At 36.6% G+C, this 21,240-nt stretch overlaps 1 protein-coding gene across 1 annotated transcript in view; it reads left to right on the forward strand.

Moving 5' to 3' along the window:
- Positions 1–886: 886 nt before the first annotated feature.
- Positions 887–21,240, forward strand: part of Adss (adenylosuccinate synthetase) — a 217,903-nt gene continuing 197,549 nt past the window's right edge. The window contains exons 1-2 of the mRNA XM_067136749.2: positions 887–1,117; positions 17,074–17,176. Of these exons, the coding sequence (XP_066992850.1) occupies positions 941–1,117; positions 17,074–17,176 (280 nt within the window). The 5' untranslated portion in view covers positions 887–940. The remainder of the gene's footprint in view (positions 1,118–17,073; positions 17,177–21,240) is intronic.

The raw sequence follows: 21,240 nt of genomic DNA on the forward strand, positions 1-21,240 counted from the left end.
ACAAATTGCTCCAACTGTCACACTTATAAGTTTTGTTATTCTCCAAGATCCAGCCAAGCATTTCCGCAGGCAAAGCACAGATTAATTTAAAGTAAACTTTCATTTATATCACTCGACACCTTGAAGCACATTCACACTGACGGAATAACAGAATATCAATTATATTTTATCTAAATTAAATTTTTTCGAGGAACACGAGTAGTAGAGAAATGCCTTCCCTAACCTCGGACTTATTTGTATGCACGCTACAGTTTTGTCATGGACTTCTCAATAATCACGATGTATATTCCTAATCCATTTCTGTCTTAATGTTATATTCCGTAGGAAAGTTAAGGATAGTTGTATGTGAGGCATTGCCATAGTTAGACTAAAACCTGGTCCACCTAGTACACTCATGTTCTGGGTAAATACACGATCAAAACAAGCATATTCTCACATTACTTCGTATAATTACAGATCGTATGTGTCCACTGACTCATATAAATACAGTCGCACACTTATATTCTACAAGGAAACTAACATTTATCGACAACTTTCATAAAATTACATAGACTTTTAATACATACCATAACAACAAACCAAAACAAACTCAGATTTCCAACAATTCCGGCTACTCAATTCGCCATCATTGAACGATCGAGAGTTGCATTAGGTCTGACGATTGGGCTCGGTTTATTTTGAACAACCCCATCGGATGCAGATAGAGCATACTGTGGAACATACTGAACGCTGCGCCATTTTAGCATATATCGATTGCTGTATTTAGGTCTGAAATATTGGAGATGTTCCACGGTTGGATGTCGTTGTTCTATTCTTTTCTTCTTCTTGTTATCTTTGCCGATATTCTTTTTTTTTTCCTACCTTTCCCCTCCCTGTAATAGCTTGACTATTCTTTGCAGCCTGGTACCTCGCGGGCTGGTCCTGGACAACCTTTAAAAAAATGGAGGGTGATCACTCGGAAATGAACGGACAGACGAACTCTACTCCCAGAAAACGGGCGCGTAGAGAAAGTCACTGTAAGGTGACAGTTGTTCTCGGAGCTCAATGGGGTGACGAAGGAAAAGGAAAGGTGGTTGACATGCTGGCAACAGATATGGACATCGTATGTCGTTGTCAGGTAAATTTATCAAGACTGAGGTGTTCTAATTATAAAACTGCTGTTTAGTATGTTGTCATGTTAATACTTCCTCCCTTTCAGTATTGTAATGTCACGATTTGTTACTGCAATATGTTCTAAACAAAATTGTTTTATGTCATGGTATAGCTGTACATTTTTGTGACGCACTGATCTTGCTTTCTGTGACCTCTGACCGATCTGGATGTTGACAGCCATTGTATTTGTTTACATTTAAGAAATATATATAAGTAGCGACTTTTCTCCGGGCATTTAATCTATGATTATTGAACTTAGGTATTAAATTGAAAAATTAGCTGTTGACTGGATTTATTCGGTTGGAGTCTCATTGGTCGAAAAAACTTCGCCATCAGATCGTCGGCCCTCAGGGGAGAGGAGATGGTGTACAATTTCTAGTTACTAGGTTGCATACCAAAAGCCTGTATCCCAAACCTCTCCGCAATGTTCATATGAAGCCTCGAGCAAACCCCTTCGTGCTATTCGACAGGAGCAGGCTATGTGCCGACACAGTGTTTCATCCTCTCCCTTCCATCATATATCACTCCATTCATTTAATTTCATTTAATCTCATTAACTTTTCTGTTGTAGTTGACGCTAGGAAGGGCATTCGGTCGTAAAAACTCGCTACGAAGATTTCTCTCTGCATACCCGACGCCGTTGTAAATTATTATTACGTGTAGTATGCTACTTTGCATCTGAACCATGTGGTGTAATAATAAACTGTATGAGTTTGAACACTTCATATCCCTACTCACTCAGACTTTAGGAAGAATAGTGGAGTTGCAGTGCAAAGATCTCGTCTGGTTATGTGTCGGTACCTGGAAATATTTGTAAAAAATATTAATTCCTAATAATGACCCAAAAGTTTACTTTGTACTTTATTAAAATTATAGCCTAATTAAGTTTTTACTATAACCGTTAATAAGGTATGAATGTGATTGATGAGTAGTTCCTCTCGCACATTTTATGAAAGCGGCTACATCTTTCAGTTTAGGTATTGAAGCTGCTAACCATTAATTCTTGACAAAATGTAGTATAAGTTTCTTTTGATTGATTGTTTGGTTGATTATACACGGTCTCTCATATAAACCAAGACCGCCCAAGCAACGGTTTTACTCTCCGATACGTAAGCTGCGGTATTGGAGGCGCACAAATATTTCTTAACCTTGCAAGCAGCGTGCACATGTTCGACCATGCAAGCATCAGTCGCCAGTCTGAATCTCAGCTGTTAACAGGGTGAGACAGTTATCATTGCAACACCGTATTTTTGTATGTAAAAGTTATTATAAGTACGAATCAGCTCGATGGATTCGCGATGCATTGGTGAAGTGCCACCTTCATGAGCACAGATTCCATAACTTAATTGTAAATAAATTTGAAACTACTGGCTCAGTGCCCAGTAAAAAACATGTGCACACACACAAACAATTTTAACAGAGGAAAAGCTAGATGACATTGGTGCGAATTTTGAATGGTCACTGAATAAATGACTCGCAAAATTAGCACAAGTTGGGTTTTCTACTAGAGGACCCGTGCTGCTCTGCAGCATTCATTATAAATAGGTCAAATAACATGTCTTGGTATGAAATTGCTCCATGTGTTGCCGTGGTACTTTTTTTGAAAAGTTTCTCTTAGAATTTATATTACTTGTTAATGTGTCAAGTAAATTTTTGTGGCATTGATTGATATTTTACAAACTTTTTGTACTTTTAGTATTATTGTTGTTTGTTTAACCTAAAATTTTAGATTGTTTTGGATGGAAGTTTGTCCTTGTTGCAACCCATATTGCCTGCAAATTATATGATCCTTTGAGACAAATAATAAAAATAACTTTAGTGATGGTTGTATGTGTTTATGCATCATTCATTAGATATGATATACACGATTCCAACTGTCAGTGGGACTGTCGCCAGTTAGCCTAGTGAACCTGAGAACAAATCCTCACACAATGGAGGAACTGAAAGAAAACATTACAAATGAAATCAGAAACATTATAGTGGCAGAACTCACTCGCGTCAGCCAGAATGTGGTTACCAGATACAGTGCCTGTATAACTCAGGAAGAACGCCACTTCCGGGATCTTTTATAAGGTAAGATTTCACATTAGATTGTATACATACTTAAAGCAGCGTGGCTGCGTAGCGACATAAGTTCGGGTGAGGTAAGTGCCGTAGCGCAGAGTATGAACACCTTGCGTTCGGTCATAGTTCATATGAGAGACCCAGTATTAATCAAGTTTGAACATTAAAACAAGAATAATAGTTAACACCCCCTTTCCAATACTTATCTTTCCTTATATTTAGGAAATAAAGATTACAAGAGGCGTTGTAAGATGGGACATGTTTCGCTTAACAGTCGTAAGCTTCATCAGCCGAAAATAAATCTTAGCCTAAAGTTAGGTCAGGGCCCTGAACCTAGTGTCCTTAACATATATGGCACCCTAAGATTCAACATTTATATTTAGAAAATGAAAATAGGCTTAAAACTAGTGTGAAAAAAACATAGAATGTTACAACATGGCTAAGAGAAAAAACACAATCGAGTTGAGACAGAGGATAAGAACAGAAAGTACAATACAGAGCTGGTAGTGAAATAATTAAAATCATTAGGATATCATTGTTACCAGTCAGTCAATCAGAATGTTCAAACATAAAAACAAGAATGAAAATATATAAGAGTGTTCATCATGGCTGAGTTAGAAAAAACATGTAATCATGTTGCCAGAGGTTAAAAACATCTTATGTAATTCTAAAGGGAACACACACAGGCGCCATCTGGTATCTTATGTTTTTAACCTCTGGCAACACGATTACGTGTTTTTTCTAATTCGGCCATGATGAACACTCTTATATACTTTCATTCTTGTTTTTATGTTTGAACATTCTGATTGACTGACTGGTAACAATGATATCCTAATGATTTTAATTATTTCACTACCAGCTCTGTATTGTACTTTCTGTTCTTATCCTCTGTCTCAACTCGATTGTGTTTTTTCTCTTAACCATGTTGTAACATTCTATGTTTTTTTCACACTAGTTTTAAGCCTTTTTTCATTTTCTAAATATAAATGTTGATTCTTAGGGTGCCATATATGTTAAGGACACTAGGTTCAGGGCCCTGACCTAACTTTAGGCCAAGATTTATTTTCGGCTGATGATGCTTACGACTGTTAAGTGAAACATGTCCCATCTCACAACGCCTGTTGTAATGTTTATTTCCTAAATATAAGGAAAGATAAGTATTGGAAAGGTGGTGTTAACTATTATTCTTGTTTTAATGTTCATATCTGATGTCCACTACGGTCTACAATGAGATTTATTACTTGTAATTAATGAAGTTGTCGACCTGTTCTTCATTTGCCTTCAGCTGGTAGCAGTATATTATCTATACATTGAAAACGCTAGGCTGGTTTTTGTTACCACAAGTTTGAGAGAATGGCTGAACTGATTGACATCGTTAAGCATTGTGATGAAAGCTCTTGGCCTGTAGATTTGCAGTGTATCTTTAAAAACATACACATTTCTTGCCATATATTTTTAAATTATTAAAGGAAAATATAGCGTTCTGATTGGACAAAGCGCTCACTAGCTTCAAAGCCACCTGCTGGTCCACTGACAGACATGTGTGATGGGAATTCTAAAGGGAATACACACAGGCGCCATCTGATATGAAGTCTCCTTGCTGTAGTCCACATAACAGAGTAGTCAGTCGTGGACTCGTGGTTTGTTGAGAGTATTTCACGTGGACTACACCAGCCTTCATCATTTTCCAGCTCCAGTTTCCTGGGTGTGGTGTACAAGCACTCGCCACTTCTTTCCACTCAGAGTAGAGTTTCTGTTCCTCTACATCTTCCCATTTCACATTTTGGCCTTCCTACTGGTATTTTCCCTCTCACTTCCATGTCACAAACATTGTCCACCTAATTTACTGTCATAAAAGCCCAAAGGATTGTACGTATATTAGGTGATGGAAATTGCTTATTTAGAGCAGTTTCGTACTGTGTATATCAAAATGAAGAGTGTAATTTTGAGCTGCATTTGCATACTGTTGCAAAATTTGTTGCTGACTGGAATAATTATCATTATTTATTATTGGCAATCAGTTTTATCACCTTCCCCTGAAAAACCAACTTATTATCACAACTTATTATCCGCAAAACTTTTATTGATACTTGGTTTTACGGGGGTGAGGAGTAAGGAGGGAGCTACTCCGGTTCCGGTAATACTGCCAACTGAATGGAAATGAAATCTGAATTACATCTGCAAGAAGAATGATCGATTGATAGGAATTTTCTAAACCTTTATTATCTTAAGCCAACAACTGTGTCACACTCACACTATGTAACATTATATAACATTTCTCAATGCGAATCTTGTTCCTAGTATGAATTCTGCATCCGGGAGATAGTAGGTTCGAATCCCACTATCGGCAGCCCTGAAAATGGTTTTCCGTGGTTTCCCATTTTCACACCAGGCAAATGCTGGGGCTGTACCTTAAGGCACGGCCGCTTCCTTCCAACTCCTAAGCCTTTCCTATCCCATCGTCGCCATAAGACCTATCTGTGTGACGTAAAGCCCCTAGCAAAAAAAAAAGTATGAATTCTATATTTTGATTTTGCTGTGTAAACAACAGTACTAGTACGTAAAGTGTACGCCAGATGTCTCACGGCAATTCATAGTTTGTTTGTCAAAGGTTGCCAATACAAATCTCAAAGATAATAGGGGTCTACTGATTCAGCACTAGGGAGCTGAAGTATCACTAAAAGTTTTGCAGATAATACATTACTAACCATCACAGGAACTCGCAAAAGTTAATACATCCCTCCACATGGGGTTAGAAAATATGTCAAAATATTTTAGTAATGTTAGTAATAATTATCAATATAATAAAATGAGTTTACGAAAAGCAGTTTTGTCCTTTTTGTCCGGCCATTATACTGGACCGGAATTCTCTCTGGAATTTCCTGCTGGTGAATCATCAGGCATTGATAGATCTTTAATTTCAGTCAACTTTGAGTAATCCTAAAATTAAAACAGTAAATGACCACCCCAGTGATTGCTGGCAAAGGATTGCCCTAGCTTGCAATATATTCCTTACTTAACGGATTTGACAGAGTTAATAAACATCCTTATGTAAATATATCCGCAAAACTAAGTGATTAAAAGTGACAGGCGTCTATTGGCAAACCTACAATTTCAACCAAATTTGGTACACACATGATTTACTATCTGGAGAAAAAGACTGGGTGGGTGGGGGAGTAAGAAACCCCCAGCACCCCTATGGTTGGGGGGGTTGGGAAGAAGTGGCATGTAAAAATCATAAAAAAATACTAGTGTCGGATCCGTACTTTTCGGGATTGCTGAGATAAAATAAATTGTGACACACTCGATACAATCAGCATAAGTGTCAGATGGGTTGGGGGAAAAAAAAAAGTCCAAATGGCTGAGATTAGTGTTGAATCCACAGTTCTCGGGTTCACTAGGCTAATTGGTGACAGTCCAAATGACTGTTGAATTCTTGTACATAATATCTATAGTATGACATACAGTTATCACTCAGTTTTATTAATTGATTGAAAGGACTGGCTACTTCTCAGACAATATGGGCTTTTCAACAAGGACAAACTTCCACGCAAAACAAAATAATCTAAAATTTTCATGAGAATTTTCTCAACTTTGTTCAACCCTTATTTCTTGGAATATCCACATTCCAGGAGAGACACTTGTGCTAGCAGCTAATCCAGAAACAATGTTGAAATCGAGGGGTTAGTAACGGCCCAGTAATGCCAGTCTGGTTAAGTACCTCTGTGCAACCATACGTTTAATTGGATTTGTGTTATCGGCTGTGGTTGTTTTTAGAGTGTATTTAAAATGCCAAAGTTAAAGCCGTCTAGGGCTGTTCATTTCAAGCAAATAATTTTGGAATTCGGTAAGGATATTTTTACCACCGATGCTGAAATTCTTTTCTGCAAAATATGCGAAGTGAAAGTGGCAGAAGATAGGAAATTTACCGTTCAGCAACATATTGGTCGAGAGAAGCTCATACGTGGAGTCCAAAATAGTAGCAAACAAAAAGTTTCTCAGCTGTTACTCTCACAGTCATCCTCCGATGGCAGTACTTCCTCTGTGTTTTGTAAAGACTTGTGTCTGAAGCTTTGGTTTCTCCTAATATTCCACTCTGGAATTGGAACATTATTAAACTGAGAGATTTCTTTGAAAGGTATACGGGCCGTGAAATTCCGGATGAGTCTACTCTGAGAAAGAACTATGTATCCCAATGCTACGACGACACAATAAGGAATATCAGAGAAGACATCTGGAGAAACAAAATATATGTTTCAATCGATGAAACCGGCGATGTAGAGGGCTATTACATTGCCAATGTTCTTGTGGGTACGTTAGAAGTAGATAGGCATGGAAAAATATGTTTGCTCACGACTAAAGTTTTAAAATCTGTGAGCCATTCTTCAATTCTCTTCGATAAATCGATGGGGCTACAATGGCCTGAGGGTGTAAGGTATGATCATCTTCTGCTCTTTGTGTCTGATGCAGCGCCATACGTAGTTAAAGATGTCAATGCAATCAAAGCATTTTACTAAAAAATGGTACATGTTACCTGCCTAGCTCATGCTTTTCACAGGGTGGCCAAAGAAGTCAGATAAAATTTCCCTGAAGTTGACAAGCTTGTGTCCCTAACTAAGAAGGTATTTACTAAGGCCCCATCACGCAGGGAACTTTTCAGATCCCAAGCACCCAACATACTATTACCACCGCAGCCTTGCATTACACAGTGGGGTACGTGGATTGATGCCTGCATTTACTGTTGTGACCACTTTCAGAGAGTGAAGCATGTAATTGATTCTTTCAACGTACAAGATGCCAAGGCCATTCAGATGGTTCAAGAATTGCTTTTGGATACGCAAAAGGAGAGAAAACTAGCGTGCATCAAAGCAAATTTCAGTTCCTTGTCGTGAAATATTACAAGTCTTCAGGAGAGAGTTGTGGCTGTAAGAAAAATTATCAGTTTAGCAAGAACAGCCACAGATGAATTAAAATACATTTGTGGCAATTCTGGTATGGCAGTGTCAGACAAACTTAAATGTGTTCTTGACAAGAACTCAGGTTTTAATATTTTGTGCTCCGTCTCAGATTTTGGCGGGTGAAGATTTCAGCATTATTGGCATTGAAGAACAACTTACATCCAGTGATTTAGTGTACTAAAAGTATGCTCCAATAGCATCTGTAGACGTTGAATGGAGCTTTTTAAAGTAAAAAAGAAACGTGCTGGTCAACAATCGTCGTTCTTTTTCCTGTAAGAATCTACGAATGGTCAGTCTACTGTAACGCGGAGTGAGGTAAGCCTGTATAGCCTGTCAAGTATTTTAAGTGCACATTTTTCTTATTACCTCTAATCCGATAAAGAATTCAAGTACCTAACGGCAAAATTTTCTTTTTTTTGTTCTTCAGATGTTGCAGCCTTAAAGTTCCACATACCATGAAGTGTTATTTTCCTTGAAGAAAAGAACACAGAACTTGGAATGCCAAACAATAGACTGAATTAATAACCAGTATTTGTGTGCAGATAATTTGTATTAGTCAAATAATAATTAAATTATATTAGATACCTAGTAAAATAATTTCAAAATACAATGGTGTAGTCTGCTTGCATTTTTTGTGTGATGAAATTATGTTTTTGTTGTAGTTAGGAATAAACATAATAAAAAGGAAGGTCTTAAAAGTAGGACTATTAGGCAGTACCATATGGCTGATAAAACAGGTATGAGGGAGTTTAAAAGAAGTAACTATGATTGGTGGAATACGGTAAATAAAAATGTGAACAGACTTTGGGATGGGTTTAAAGCAATTGTTCAGGAATGTGAAAACAGGTTTGTACCTTTCAAGGTGGTAAAGAATGGTAAAGACCAACTATAATATAACAGAGAAGTAAAGAGACCAAGAACGAGGTGCAGATTGGAAAGAAATAATTAGAAATGGCTGTGCAAGTAAGGAGAAATTGAAGGAACTTTTAGGAAATTGAATCTAGCAAAGAAGTCGGCTAAGGATAACATGATTGCAAGCATAATTGGCAGTCATACAAATTTTAGTGAAGAATGGAAGGGTATGTATAGGTGCTTTAAGGCATAAACAGGTTCCAAGAAGGACATTACAGGAACCATTAATGAGTAAGGGGGGTGTGTATGCAAGGATCTTCAAAAGGCAGAAGTATTCAGTCAGCAGTAGTTAAAGATTGTTGGTTACAAGGATAATGTCCAGTTAGAGGAGGTCACTAGTACTAAAGAAGTATTAAGTATTACCTATGATAACGACATTTATTATAAGATACAAAAGTTGAAAACTAGAAAAGTGGCTGGAATTGACAAGATTTCGGTGGATATACTAAAGAGGGTTGGGATATAGTACCATATCTGAAGTACTTATTTGATTATTTTTTGCATGAAGGAGCTATACCAAATGAATGGAGAGTTGCTATAGTAGCCCCTGTGTATAAAGGAAAGGGTGATAGCCATAAAGCTGAAAATTACAGGCCAGTCAGTTTGACATGCATTGCTTGTAAACTTTGGGAAAGCATTCTTTCTGATTAGGCTATTTTAGACATGTTTGCGAAATTAATATCTGGTTCGATAGAAGGCAGTTCGGTTTTAGGAAAGGTTATTCCGCTGAAGCTCAACTTGTAGAATTCCAGAAAGAGAGAGCTGATATCTTGGATTCAGGAGATCAAATTGATTCAGGGCCGGATTAAGGAGGGGGGGGGGTGCTAAAGGGGCTGCAGCCCCGCGTGCCGAACATAAAATAAAAAAAGGGCTGCTGCTTCACCTCCGTGCATGTATATGTATATTTACGCTCGCAAAATATCGAACACGCACTCTTCCTTCTTATCAGCTGTCCGCGTTAGTATTTTATCACTGCTAGAATCAGTTACCGTCCAGAGACATGAATCCTTGCTACTTACGCACTGTAATTATTGTAAAGGTTATTGTTGACGAAAATTTAGTATGGCAGCTTGCGAGTACGGGCAGAGGGGGAAGGGGGGAAGAGGACTAGGGAATGAGCGGGAGGGGCCAGGGTAACCATGGTGGAATGCGCATGCTATATCTTTGCATCAGGAAGATAACTTCCAGTTTACCTCTGATTATTGAACCATTCGTAAGTTATAACTGTAATGTTCTTGTAAAATGGATAAAAAGTATCCTAGTGATGCCAGAAAACGTAAGTTCTGTTTTGTATGTCGATTTGATAGTGATGATGAGACAAATGTAAAATATGTTTTGGCGTTATGAAATATTAAAATGAAAAATAAAGAAAAATTGTAGTCTGTTTCAACACTTCCCTATTCATCAATTTAAGTAGTTCTATAACGACTTCAGTATGCTAGTCTTACGTGATGTTACGAAGAGGGCCCCACATTTTTAATTAGCCCAGGGCCCCCAAACACCTTAATCCGACAGTGAATGGATTGTATCACGATTGACCTAAGGCAGTTGATAGTGTGAATCATGGGAGACTACTGGCAAAAAATGAGTGCAATAGGACTTCAAATGTCACACCTATCTCACATCACGACACCGTTTTATAACACTAATATTCGTATAATTATTATCATCATTGTTATTATTATTATTATTATTATTATTATTATTATTATTATTATTATTATTATTGGTTTCAGCTGTCCACTGACTTTCTTATGTGATTTACCTCACACATGCTGCACCTGGTGATCAGATCGAAATTAGGTCATACCAGGTAATTAAATCACATTAAATCATCACACGGTAACTTCCTCATAATTAAACTGTAATTAAATAGTCACACGATAATTAAACCATAATTAAATTGTCACACGGTAATCAACTCATAATTAAATAGTCACATGGTAATTAACTCTTAATTAAATCACAATTAACTCATAATTAAATAGTCACACGGTAATAACTCATAATTAAATCATAATTAAATTATAATTAAACTGATCAAAACGACCCAACTTAAATTGAAACACTCCCTAGCTAAATATTTCAAAGGAAGCGTTGGGGTATCAGTCCTGTGAGCATCTCTCGGAATTCTGGAACTTCTCACGTAGCTTAACTTACAGTACTTACCACTTACCACTCGTGCAATTATCAATACTGGATTAACTACAACCTATTATAAATTATCAATCCCTGAATCTACTAAACTACTGGTCTTATGAGGCATTAACTAACTACAGGTTTCCCAAATTATGTAAATAAATGTATCTTCTCCCGTATACAAATTTCTCAGAATCAAAATTTCCCCTCTTTTCAATTAAAATCACACAGCTGTTCTTAATAAGGAAAAAACTACGTGCTCATCTTTGGCACTTCTACATTCAAATAAGGTTGTATCCATAACATTATAGGTACAGTTTATGACAAATAATTCCCGCCCCTTCTAGTCATGCCATTTAATTAGAAAAGTACTCATCCTCTATCCTCTGATGACATCTCGGTCTGCTGGGGTGGTCCATAACGGGTTTTAGCACGGCTCTATCAGCACCAAGGCGATTACTGGTAACTCCATTTCACCATCAAGACGGAGGTCCATGGTCCTTGATCGATAATGTCACTTGCAGTTTCCTAGGCACAGAACACCTCACCGGTTTATTTCCACAATACGTTCGATTACGTTCCGTGCGGGCGTCCGGCCACGATCTCTGATTGGTACCTTGTAGTCCGCGGTTCAGTATCGAATTACCCTGTACCTCTCAGCCACTGTTCATTTATTACTACCCGTCACGATCTTGGTGTAGTAATGATAATAATAATAATAATAATAATTTTGCAAGTTGGAGTAAGTGTCCGCAATTCAACGCAGTTTAAATATTTAATTATTAGCGTCACGTATGTAAACACTATGTACTATTCACACAAATTACTCTCCTGCGTTTGAATTTTAGATTTCAAATCACTAAACAAAGAATTACTAAGAGCTGAGCTAAACATAGCTTCGCCCTCCGTGAGCTGAAAGTTCCGAATTAGAGGCTGCACCCTTGGCAGTGCTTTTTACCAGAATGAGGTTCGCCCCACTTAAAATATTCAGATGGCCTATCTGCGGCCCAGTAGAGGTCAAATAGTGCGACCATTAGGTGACCAGTATCCACCTGATGTGAATGAGACACATCCGTGCGATTATTTTTCGTAGGATCTCCTGTAATTAAAGTTTTTCCTCGTTCCCTCTCCACTCTGGGGTAAATCCCCGCATCAATGAGGTGTCTTGACACTAACCAGGTGGCCCCTGGTATTTTTCCACGCAGATATAGCGAAGTATTCTTTCTCCATCCGTAAGTTATCAACCAAGAGGACATTACACACACTAAATAAATGCCCCAATTATAACTATCTCTTCTAAATCGAAAAGCGACGCCAAAATTTAGATTTTATTAATTTTCACATCGTTGACAATCAAGTTGGTCAAGCTGATTTAAAGATGGCTCCCATATTTCGCTTCCAAAAAGTTTGCCTCTCCTCACTTTCTTGAACGTGAGGTGGGGATGACTTTTCCCAAGTTGCGCCACGGTGAACCACCGATGCAGCCCCACCCATGACTTCATAGGCTTCTCTCTTCCGCGGGCTCACCGCTGGGCAAAGGAAGATGTTGCGCAATGGATCGCAAATAATGAAATTTTATATAATAAATTTTAAAGACTTATTTCATCTGTCTCAATGATGTTGATATTTTTTAATTTCAAGATTTCTTTCCTCAAAATAGCATTGCGTCTGCAATTTAGATGATGAGTCTTAATCAGAGGTCCTTGGATCATGCCCCTGTCGGGTGCAATAGACAGTCAAAACAATCGCTACTGGTGTGCAGAAAATCCCCACCAGTTGCATGTCCGTCCACTTCATGATGTAAAAGTAGGAGTTTGGTGTGCAATAAGTGCTCGCAGAATTATAGGGCCTATATTTTTCCATGAAACAATAAATGCTGATTGATATATAGACCTCATTCTCAGACCATTCTTTCAAGAGCTGACAGAAGAAGAAAGGAGTAATGGTTACCTCATGCAAGGTAATGCGACGGCACATACTGCTAATTGGTCTATGGAGGTAATATGGGAAGTTTTCGAAGATCGTGTTGTTAACACGTTGACGACGGCGTATTGTTTTCCGAGTTTATTCAATAGGAACAAAGTGAAAAATCAGAGATACGTGAACTCTAATGGATATGTTACATACTATTACATATCTTAAGTACGGCCTATAGGCATTAGGGTGCACTGTGTACTCTGTGTGCTGAGACCACCCGGTGAGTCTCATCATCCACAAGTAACGCACAGGGTTCGCGCGCACTCTGTGACCCGCCAACGACCTCACTGAAATTGGCGGTCTTTATGCAGAACAATTAGGTGATATCATAAAGTTGCGCTGGAGCTTCTACTTGGAACGGCTATTGTGAATGCGCTCATTTTACATAATGAAGTAATGGGGAAGAAATTGGAAATTGGAAAATTTAGAGAGGAGTTGGTCGTTGGAATTTTGGGGAACGGTATAAGAACAGCAACTACTCTCTCCACTTCTCCCAAACGCAATCATATTTTGAAGGAAACAGAAGAAAAGGATGGCCGAAATAGAAACGTACGTAAATGTTGCGTCAGTTGTTACGCAGAACTAGTGAATATCCATGACAGAACTTATGCTCAGAAGCACAACAAGAAAGTGTCCACGTACTGTGAGGACTGTCTCAAGAAGCCATCGTTGTGCTTGCTTTGTTTCCATAAGCAACACTGAAGTGGTATCTCACATTGTTACACTCATTCCCTTTTTTTGCCATCATTGTATTAGTTTAATAAAATATTAACTGTTTTAATAAACCATGTGTACGATATAATTTTCTTTATATTTTATTATTATTAATAATAACTATGCTGTTAAATATTAAACTCCAATACAACTGATAGTTATGATTTTCTGAACAGAGTTAACCTGAATGTCTCTATTCTTATATTTGTAGATATTTTCTTCATAGAAAATGATTTAAGTAATGGAACAAGCATATTGAATTATTTCTTAATTATCCTAGCTCCTATGTACTCCCTGCATGTCCCACTGTATACGAAGTTAGTTTGCCTTATGTAGAGACAAACCAGAAAGGACGAAAGCATAATCTGTGAACGGCGCACGATACGGCTCCAATACATATATTGTGTCACGAAACCGCCGGCGGGTCTCACCATCCAGAAGTAAATAGTTGGCGTGAGCTGCTGGCGGGTCTCGTAGTCGCCAATGTGTTAATTATCTCCCTAGATCTCCTGATTTAAATCTCTGTGTTTGTTACCTGTGTGGGATGCGGAAGGGGAAAGTGTATGTGAAAAACCCTGACAGAGGAGAAGAACTACAAGAGAATATTACACAAGTTATTTTAAACATCACACCAAGCCGCCACAAGTGATAAAATACAAAGTGCCTAAGCACTACACAGTTTGTAGGTCAGTACCACACATCACATTTCACAAACATAATAAGACCACGTTCCGCATGTTACATCTCCTCTCTTCTGCTGTTTTCAGTCAAGTCCTCTCTGCCATTTTCTCACATGCCTAAATAGACCTCGGCTTCCCTCTACTCTCACATGATATGTGTAGACCAGGGGATTCCAATTTGTAAGGGCTCGAGGGCCATATTGGAAACATTAGTCAAGTTCGCGGGCCGCATTTGAATAATAGGCCAATTTTTGTAAAATTCTGCATATAGTAGGCCTACAGAAGTACCATTATGAAAAAATATGCATAATTCAATTGAAATAAAGGTTTTAATAGTTTTAATTACGTAGGTAAAACATTACAATTGCATAAAAGAGTGAAATTTGGAGCCGGGCTGAGTGGCTCAGATGGTTGCGGCGCTGGCCTTCTGAAGTAGGTAGGTTCGATGTTAGATCATTCCGAAGGTGCTCAGATACGTCAGCCTTGTGTCGATTGATTTACTGGCATTTAAAATCTTCTGCGCGACAAAATTCTGGGATGATATAGATGTTGATTCCCATAGGGAATCTGAAATATTTGTTCCGAATGAGTAAATTTATATTAGTATTAAAATTCCGGGACCTCGGCGTCTCCGAAAAACATCAAAAGTAAGTTAGTGGGACGTAAAAACCAATCATTATTATCTGAAATTTGGATTTTAAATTTTTTTAAAATGAAAAATAATCCATTCAGATCAAGTGAATTTCTAAGAAGAGGAAATAATATTAAAGAATGAACTAGTTCGAACTTGGGTCTATAACAAATATAAAAATTAATACATTTTTGAACGACCTATAAAATATTATTTTGTAACTATTCTTCACATTATTTATTAAAATGCTCTCGCGGGCCGCATTATATGGCTTCGCGAGCCACATGAGGCCCGCAGGCCGCCATTTGTAAACCCCTGGTCGAGACTGATCCTGGCCATCCATTCACGAATAGAAGATCCACTTGCCGTACCAAGACCACGCCGTGCATCACTTCAGATCCCATGACAATAACAACCAGGCCACGTCATCAGACTCTGAGATGTTCCATGACTCGTGCAAAGTTTCTGAGTTGTAAATAGCACTGTTTTCTCATCCGTTTATACAGAACGTATTATTCATATCATATATAGAGACCTTCCAGCGTACAATGTTAAGAATAAATATGCAAATGAAATAATGAAGATAACAATAAATAATACGAATAATGACAATAGCTCCTACTTCTGAATACAGTGAGAGGGTGTGATATATGTACTATCACACCTTTCAGCTGAATTTAATGGTAGCAAGGTAGAAGAGTTACCTAACATGACAGCCCAACATTTATTAATTGGCAAGAATAATAAGATTCTTGAAAATGAATTGGATGTAACATAATGACACCAGTGTGTTCAAAGTTGATTTATTACCTATCATATTGCCAACTGCTAGTAATAAACTACCCATATCATTGCCACCAGAGCACAGAAACACTTATTCAAACCATTACTAGCACACTATTCTCTAGCCAATGTGACAAGCATGAAAATCATAAAATAGAGGCTGTTTCTAGGTTGCACAAAATCCATGCACCATCACAACCTGTACCTGACTGTTAGGATAAACAATTCTGCTCTTTTTGACCATAGCCGGTAAGAGAATCAATATTAAAATTTTTAAAGCCTAGCACACACTGGATACCTCCATGGAATGTAAGCATTTGCCTAAGTTGTCATTAATTCTTCCAAGACACCTGCTAAAATTCCTGAGTAACACTGTAAAGAGTTTGAAACTCTCCTCTTAAAGATGAGAGGTCAGGTAAGAGTGCCCTGACACTTTCGTGAGATTACAAGCGATTTTCTTCAATAAAGTTCAAAGTCAGTGCTTTGTTTATATCTTCTTTAGTTTAGCATGATATCTAGTTTTCATTGTATTTCTGAAAATGCTTTTCCTAAAATTCTGCTAACATTTAGTTTAACATTCTCTTGCATAGTCTCTTTCAAATTCAGCTTTTTTTCTTTATATTTCTTTTTCTTTTTTTGTGACATGTCATCAGAGTGATGTCATCACTGTCATATCACCTAGGTGTCTGTAGTTCAAATCCTGGTCAATACAAGAGAATGTACGAATGAAATGCCGTGTCCCTGTGCTTTGGATTCCATGTTAAAAATAAGAACAAACCACATGTCTCATTGCTATGAACACTATCAATACCGTAACCGTAGTTGTGTAAAACCATAAGCTTACTTCACATTTGTTACCATTTACTTCACCTTGTTTTATTTGTTTACTTTTTGTGATCAAGGCAGCTTGAAGAGGTCATTTTATTAGCCTTAAGCCTGGTCTATTCGCTTTTTAGAGTTTTATTTTACCTCTATTTCCTATGTTTCCCTTCTTTCAACAAGAACACATCGTGATCTACTATATTTAAAAACTGGTAATAATATTTGTGATTTTACTTTTCAGGGAGGAAACAATGCAGGGCATACAGTGGTAGTGGAGGATCGTGAATATGATTTTCATTTACTACCCAGTGGTATCATCAATCCCAAATGCAAGTCCATTATTGGTAAGTAGAGAATGTTAATGGTTTTATGTCCCACTAACTACTTTTACATTTTTTAGAGACACAGAGGCTCTGGAATTTTGTCCTGCAGGAATTCTTTTGTGTATTAGTAAATCTACTGACTCAGCTGATATTTGAGCACCTTCAAATACCACTGGACTAAGCTAGGAAATGTTTTTAAGAACTGCTTTTTTCTCAACTCTCTGTTAGTATAGGATATAATTGAACCACATTTTTTTCACAATAGATGTGTTTAAAATTTGGAAATATAGTATAGGTTGTTGCATATATAACAGGCAATTAAATAGTTAGATATCAGCACATTTTGAGACAAGTATGGAAATCATAGGACAAGCAAGGCAAATATAATATATTATTACTATTATTATTATTATTATTATTATTATATTATTATTATTATTATTATTATTATTATTATTATTATTATTATTATTATTATATTATTATTATTATTATTATTATAAAAAAAGGTGTGAAATACGTCGTCAATGTCATCACAGTATATGCATGCTGCGTCATTCGCTCTGCCCACTTTATGCAGGAATTTCCGGAAATATCCATGCCCTGTTAGAAGCTGCGTGAGGTAGTAATTTACTTCACCATGGGCCCTTTCAACCCAGATATCCAAGCGTGGTATCAGTCGCTTGGTCCATTTGCCTTGAGGGTCACTTTCCCATCTGAGTTGCCATCGCCTCATCCGTTGACTGAAGGCACGCTTCTTTGCACATTTCTTTCCCAGCTTTCCTTGGGTTCACCAGATTTCATGTCGCTCCAATGCAAGTAGGTCTATTGGGGCTATTGCTGCCACCGTGAGGATTGCAGGTTCGGAGACCGTGCGGTATGCGCATGCAATACGTAAAGCCGCTCTCCGTTGTACGGCAGCTACTCTTCTCCGATACCAAGCGAATCTCGAGGATTCAGCCCAGATTTCAGAGCCGTGTAAGAGCACTGACTGAACCGTCGACGTGAGAAGACGTCGTTTGCTGGATTTCGGACCTTTAATATTTCCCATTAGTCTGCTAAGTGCAGTCATGTATTTTACTGCCTTGTCTGTCGCTCTCTGAATATGATTCCAGAATGTGAGCTTGGAGTCAAGTGTCACTCCTAGATATTTTGTGCTCGCAGATGTTTCAATCACTAACTCTCCAACAGTCATTGATACAAGAGTTTCGATCCTTTTCCTCGTCAGAAGAACTATCTCCGTTTTGTGTTCGGCTAATGTCAGACTGTGGTTTATCATCCATTCTTTTATGCGCCGCATCACCTGGTTCAGTTTGATTTGAGCCATTTCAACATTACGAGCTACTATCAAGGCGGCCACATCATCAGCGTAGCCCACAAGCTTCGTGTCCTCTGGCATCTCCAAAACGTAACAAGCCATCATACATTATGTTCCAAAGATCTGGATCAAGGATCGATCCCTGCGCTGCACCAGCTGTCAGGCGTTTTGTCTTTTCTCCATCTTCCGTATCATACAACAGAGTGTGATCTTTGAAGTAATCTCTCATTATGCGCATAAGATATTGTGGTAGCTTGAAAGTTTCCTCAAGAGCTACCAACATGTCGCTCCATCTTGCCGAATTGAAGGCATTCTTCACATCCAGGGTCACAAGAAGTGTCAATTTACGGGAATGATGGTTGCCCATTTGTGCCCTTTCTGCTGTATTCACCACCTCCCACACTGCATCTAGCGTCGAGTGTCCTCTCCGAAATCCATGTTGGCGAACAGATAGATCCCCTGCTAGTTCAACTGCTGAGAGGATTCTGGGCTGCAGAAGTTTCTCCAGGCCTTTTCTGGCTGTATCCAGCATACATAAAGGTCTATAACCGCCAAGTTTTCCTTTGCTGATCAGAACCAAACGAGCCATTTTTCATCGGGACGAAAAACACCAGTTTACAGGCAATGATTGTACATATTCAGCAACAGTTCTGGACATAGTTCTGCTATTATTAACACTTCTGTAGGTATACCATCTGGTCCTGAAGTTTTCTTGTTTCTAAGAGAGCTAATAGCTCTATTCAGCTCTTCTACAGTGAAGAGGGGTATATCATCCAGTTCTTTTTCGTCATCACAGTCAATCCTCTCTGGATGGTCTGGGAATAGTGTATCCACAATTTGTTTAATTGTTTGCGGATCCGCACTCGGGGTTGAAAATGTCCCGAGTTTCTTCATTACAATCTTATAACCTTGTCCCCATGGATCATCTTCTACTCACCATTTATCGGCTTTACTTTTTCTGATTGCATTACGGAGTTCCTTCTTCGCTGACTTGTACTCCGCTGTGACTGAGGTATTCTCTTGACTGCCTCTCATCCTCTGAGCCCTGCGTCGAAGTCGCAGACAATTCTTTCTCAGTTCAGCAATCTCTTCGGTCCACCAGTACGCTGGGCGCTTGCTATTTCGCCGGTCTCCTTCGGGGCATTGAGGCGTTGCATGCTTGATGGATTAGCTGCATATTATTATTATTATTATTATTATTATTATTATTATTATTATTATTATTATTATTATTATTATTATTATTATTATTATTATTATTATTATTATTATTATTATTATTATTATTATTATTATTATTATTATTATTATTATTATTATTATTATTATTATTATTATTATTATTATTATTATTATTATTATTATTATTATTATTATTATTATTATTATTATTATTATTATTATTATTATTATTATTATTATTATTATTATTATTATTATTATTATTATTATTATTATTATTATTATTATTATTATTATTATTATTATTATTATTATTATTATTATTATTATTATTATTATTATTATTATTATTATTATTATTATTATTATTATTATTATTATTATTATTATTATTATTATTATTATTATTATTATTATTATTATTATTATTATTATTATTATTATTATTATTATTATTATTATTATTATTATTATTATTATTATTATTATTATTATTATTATTATTATTATTATTATTATTATTATTATTATTATTATTATTATTATTATTATTATTATTATTATTATTATTATTATTATTATTATTATTATTATTATTATTATTATTATTATTATTATTATTATTATTATTATTATTATTATTATTATTATTATTATTATTATTATTATTATTATTATTATTATTATTATTATTATTATTATTATTTGCTCCAACACTTACTTTTACAACCATGCTGGGCATCTTCTCTTTCTTCCACTTAGTCCATGTTGGCATTCAAGAAAATCCGCAGCTAACGTCGGAGAACATCTCAGGGATTATGTTATACACAAGACTTTTTTTTTTTACGTGACTTTGACTGAGAATTACCCTTTATCTCTCCTTCATTCGCGATATCTTAATTTAACGGACCATTGTGTTATAATGAACCAACTGTAAATTCATTTACTCATCAATTACGAGATTACGAGATTATCTTATATTAATTCTATAATCTATAAATAATAATAATGATGAATGAAAATCTTAATTACTAATATTTATTCAGAATAATATAGTATACTTCAGATAAGTTAAATCCATCGTGCCAATATTTTTAGTATTTACATTGATATTTCTTTGAAAGTATTGTTTTGTAATTATTCTCTTGATCTTGACTTTTTAGTCCGCAGTCATAAAATATACTTTTATCTTCCAAGGTCTTGTCTTCCTCTTCCTCTCCTTGAAGTCTATTTGGATTGAAATTACGTAAAGAAAATTATCCTGACCTCGCATACATTAAAATTCACATCTCCTATGCCTCTTATTGAAGGATAAAAATTCAAGAATTCTTTATGTTAACATTAAAAAAATAAACAATTCAATTAACATTTTGAAAGTATAGAAATTATACAATAAGAATAAAATAAAATTCTTTAGGATAATAAAATTCTTAAGGATTACCAATAATGTTTTTTAAGAGAAAATATATCATTCGTCTTTGATGTATGCGATTAAATTATTTGATTAAACATACGCAGAGTAAGATATGTTTCATTACTGTAGCTTTCAACGACTACCTATCATAATATTTGAAAAAATATTATT

The sequence above is a fragment of the Anabrus simplex genome, chromosome 1 (genome assembly GCF_040414725.1).
Source record: "Anabrus simplex isolate iqAnaSimp1 chromosome 1, ASM4041472v1, whole genome shotgun sequence".
Lineage (NCBI taxonomy): Eukaryota > Metazoa > Arthropoda > Insecta > Orthoptera > Tettigoniidae > Anabrus > Anabrus simplex.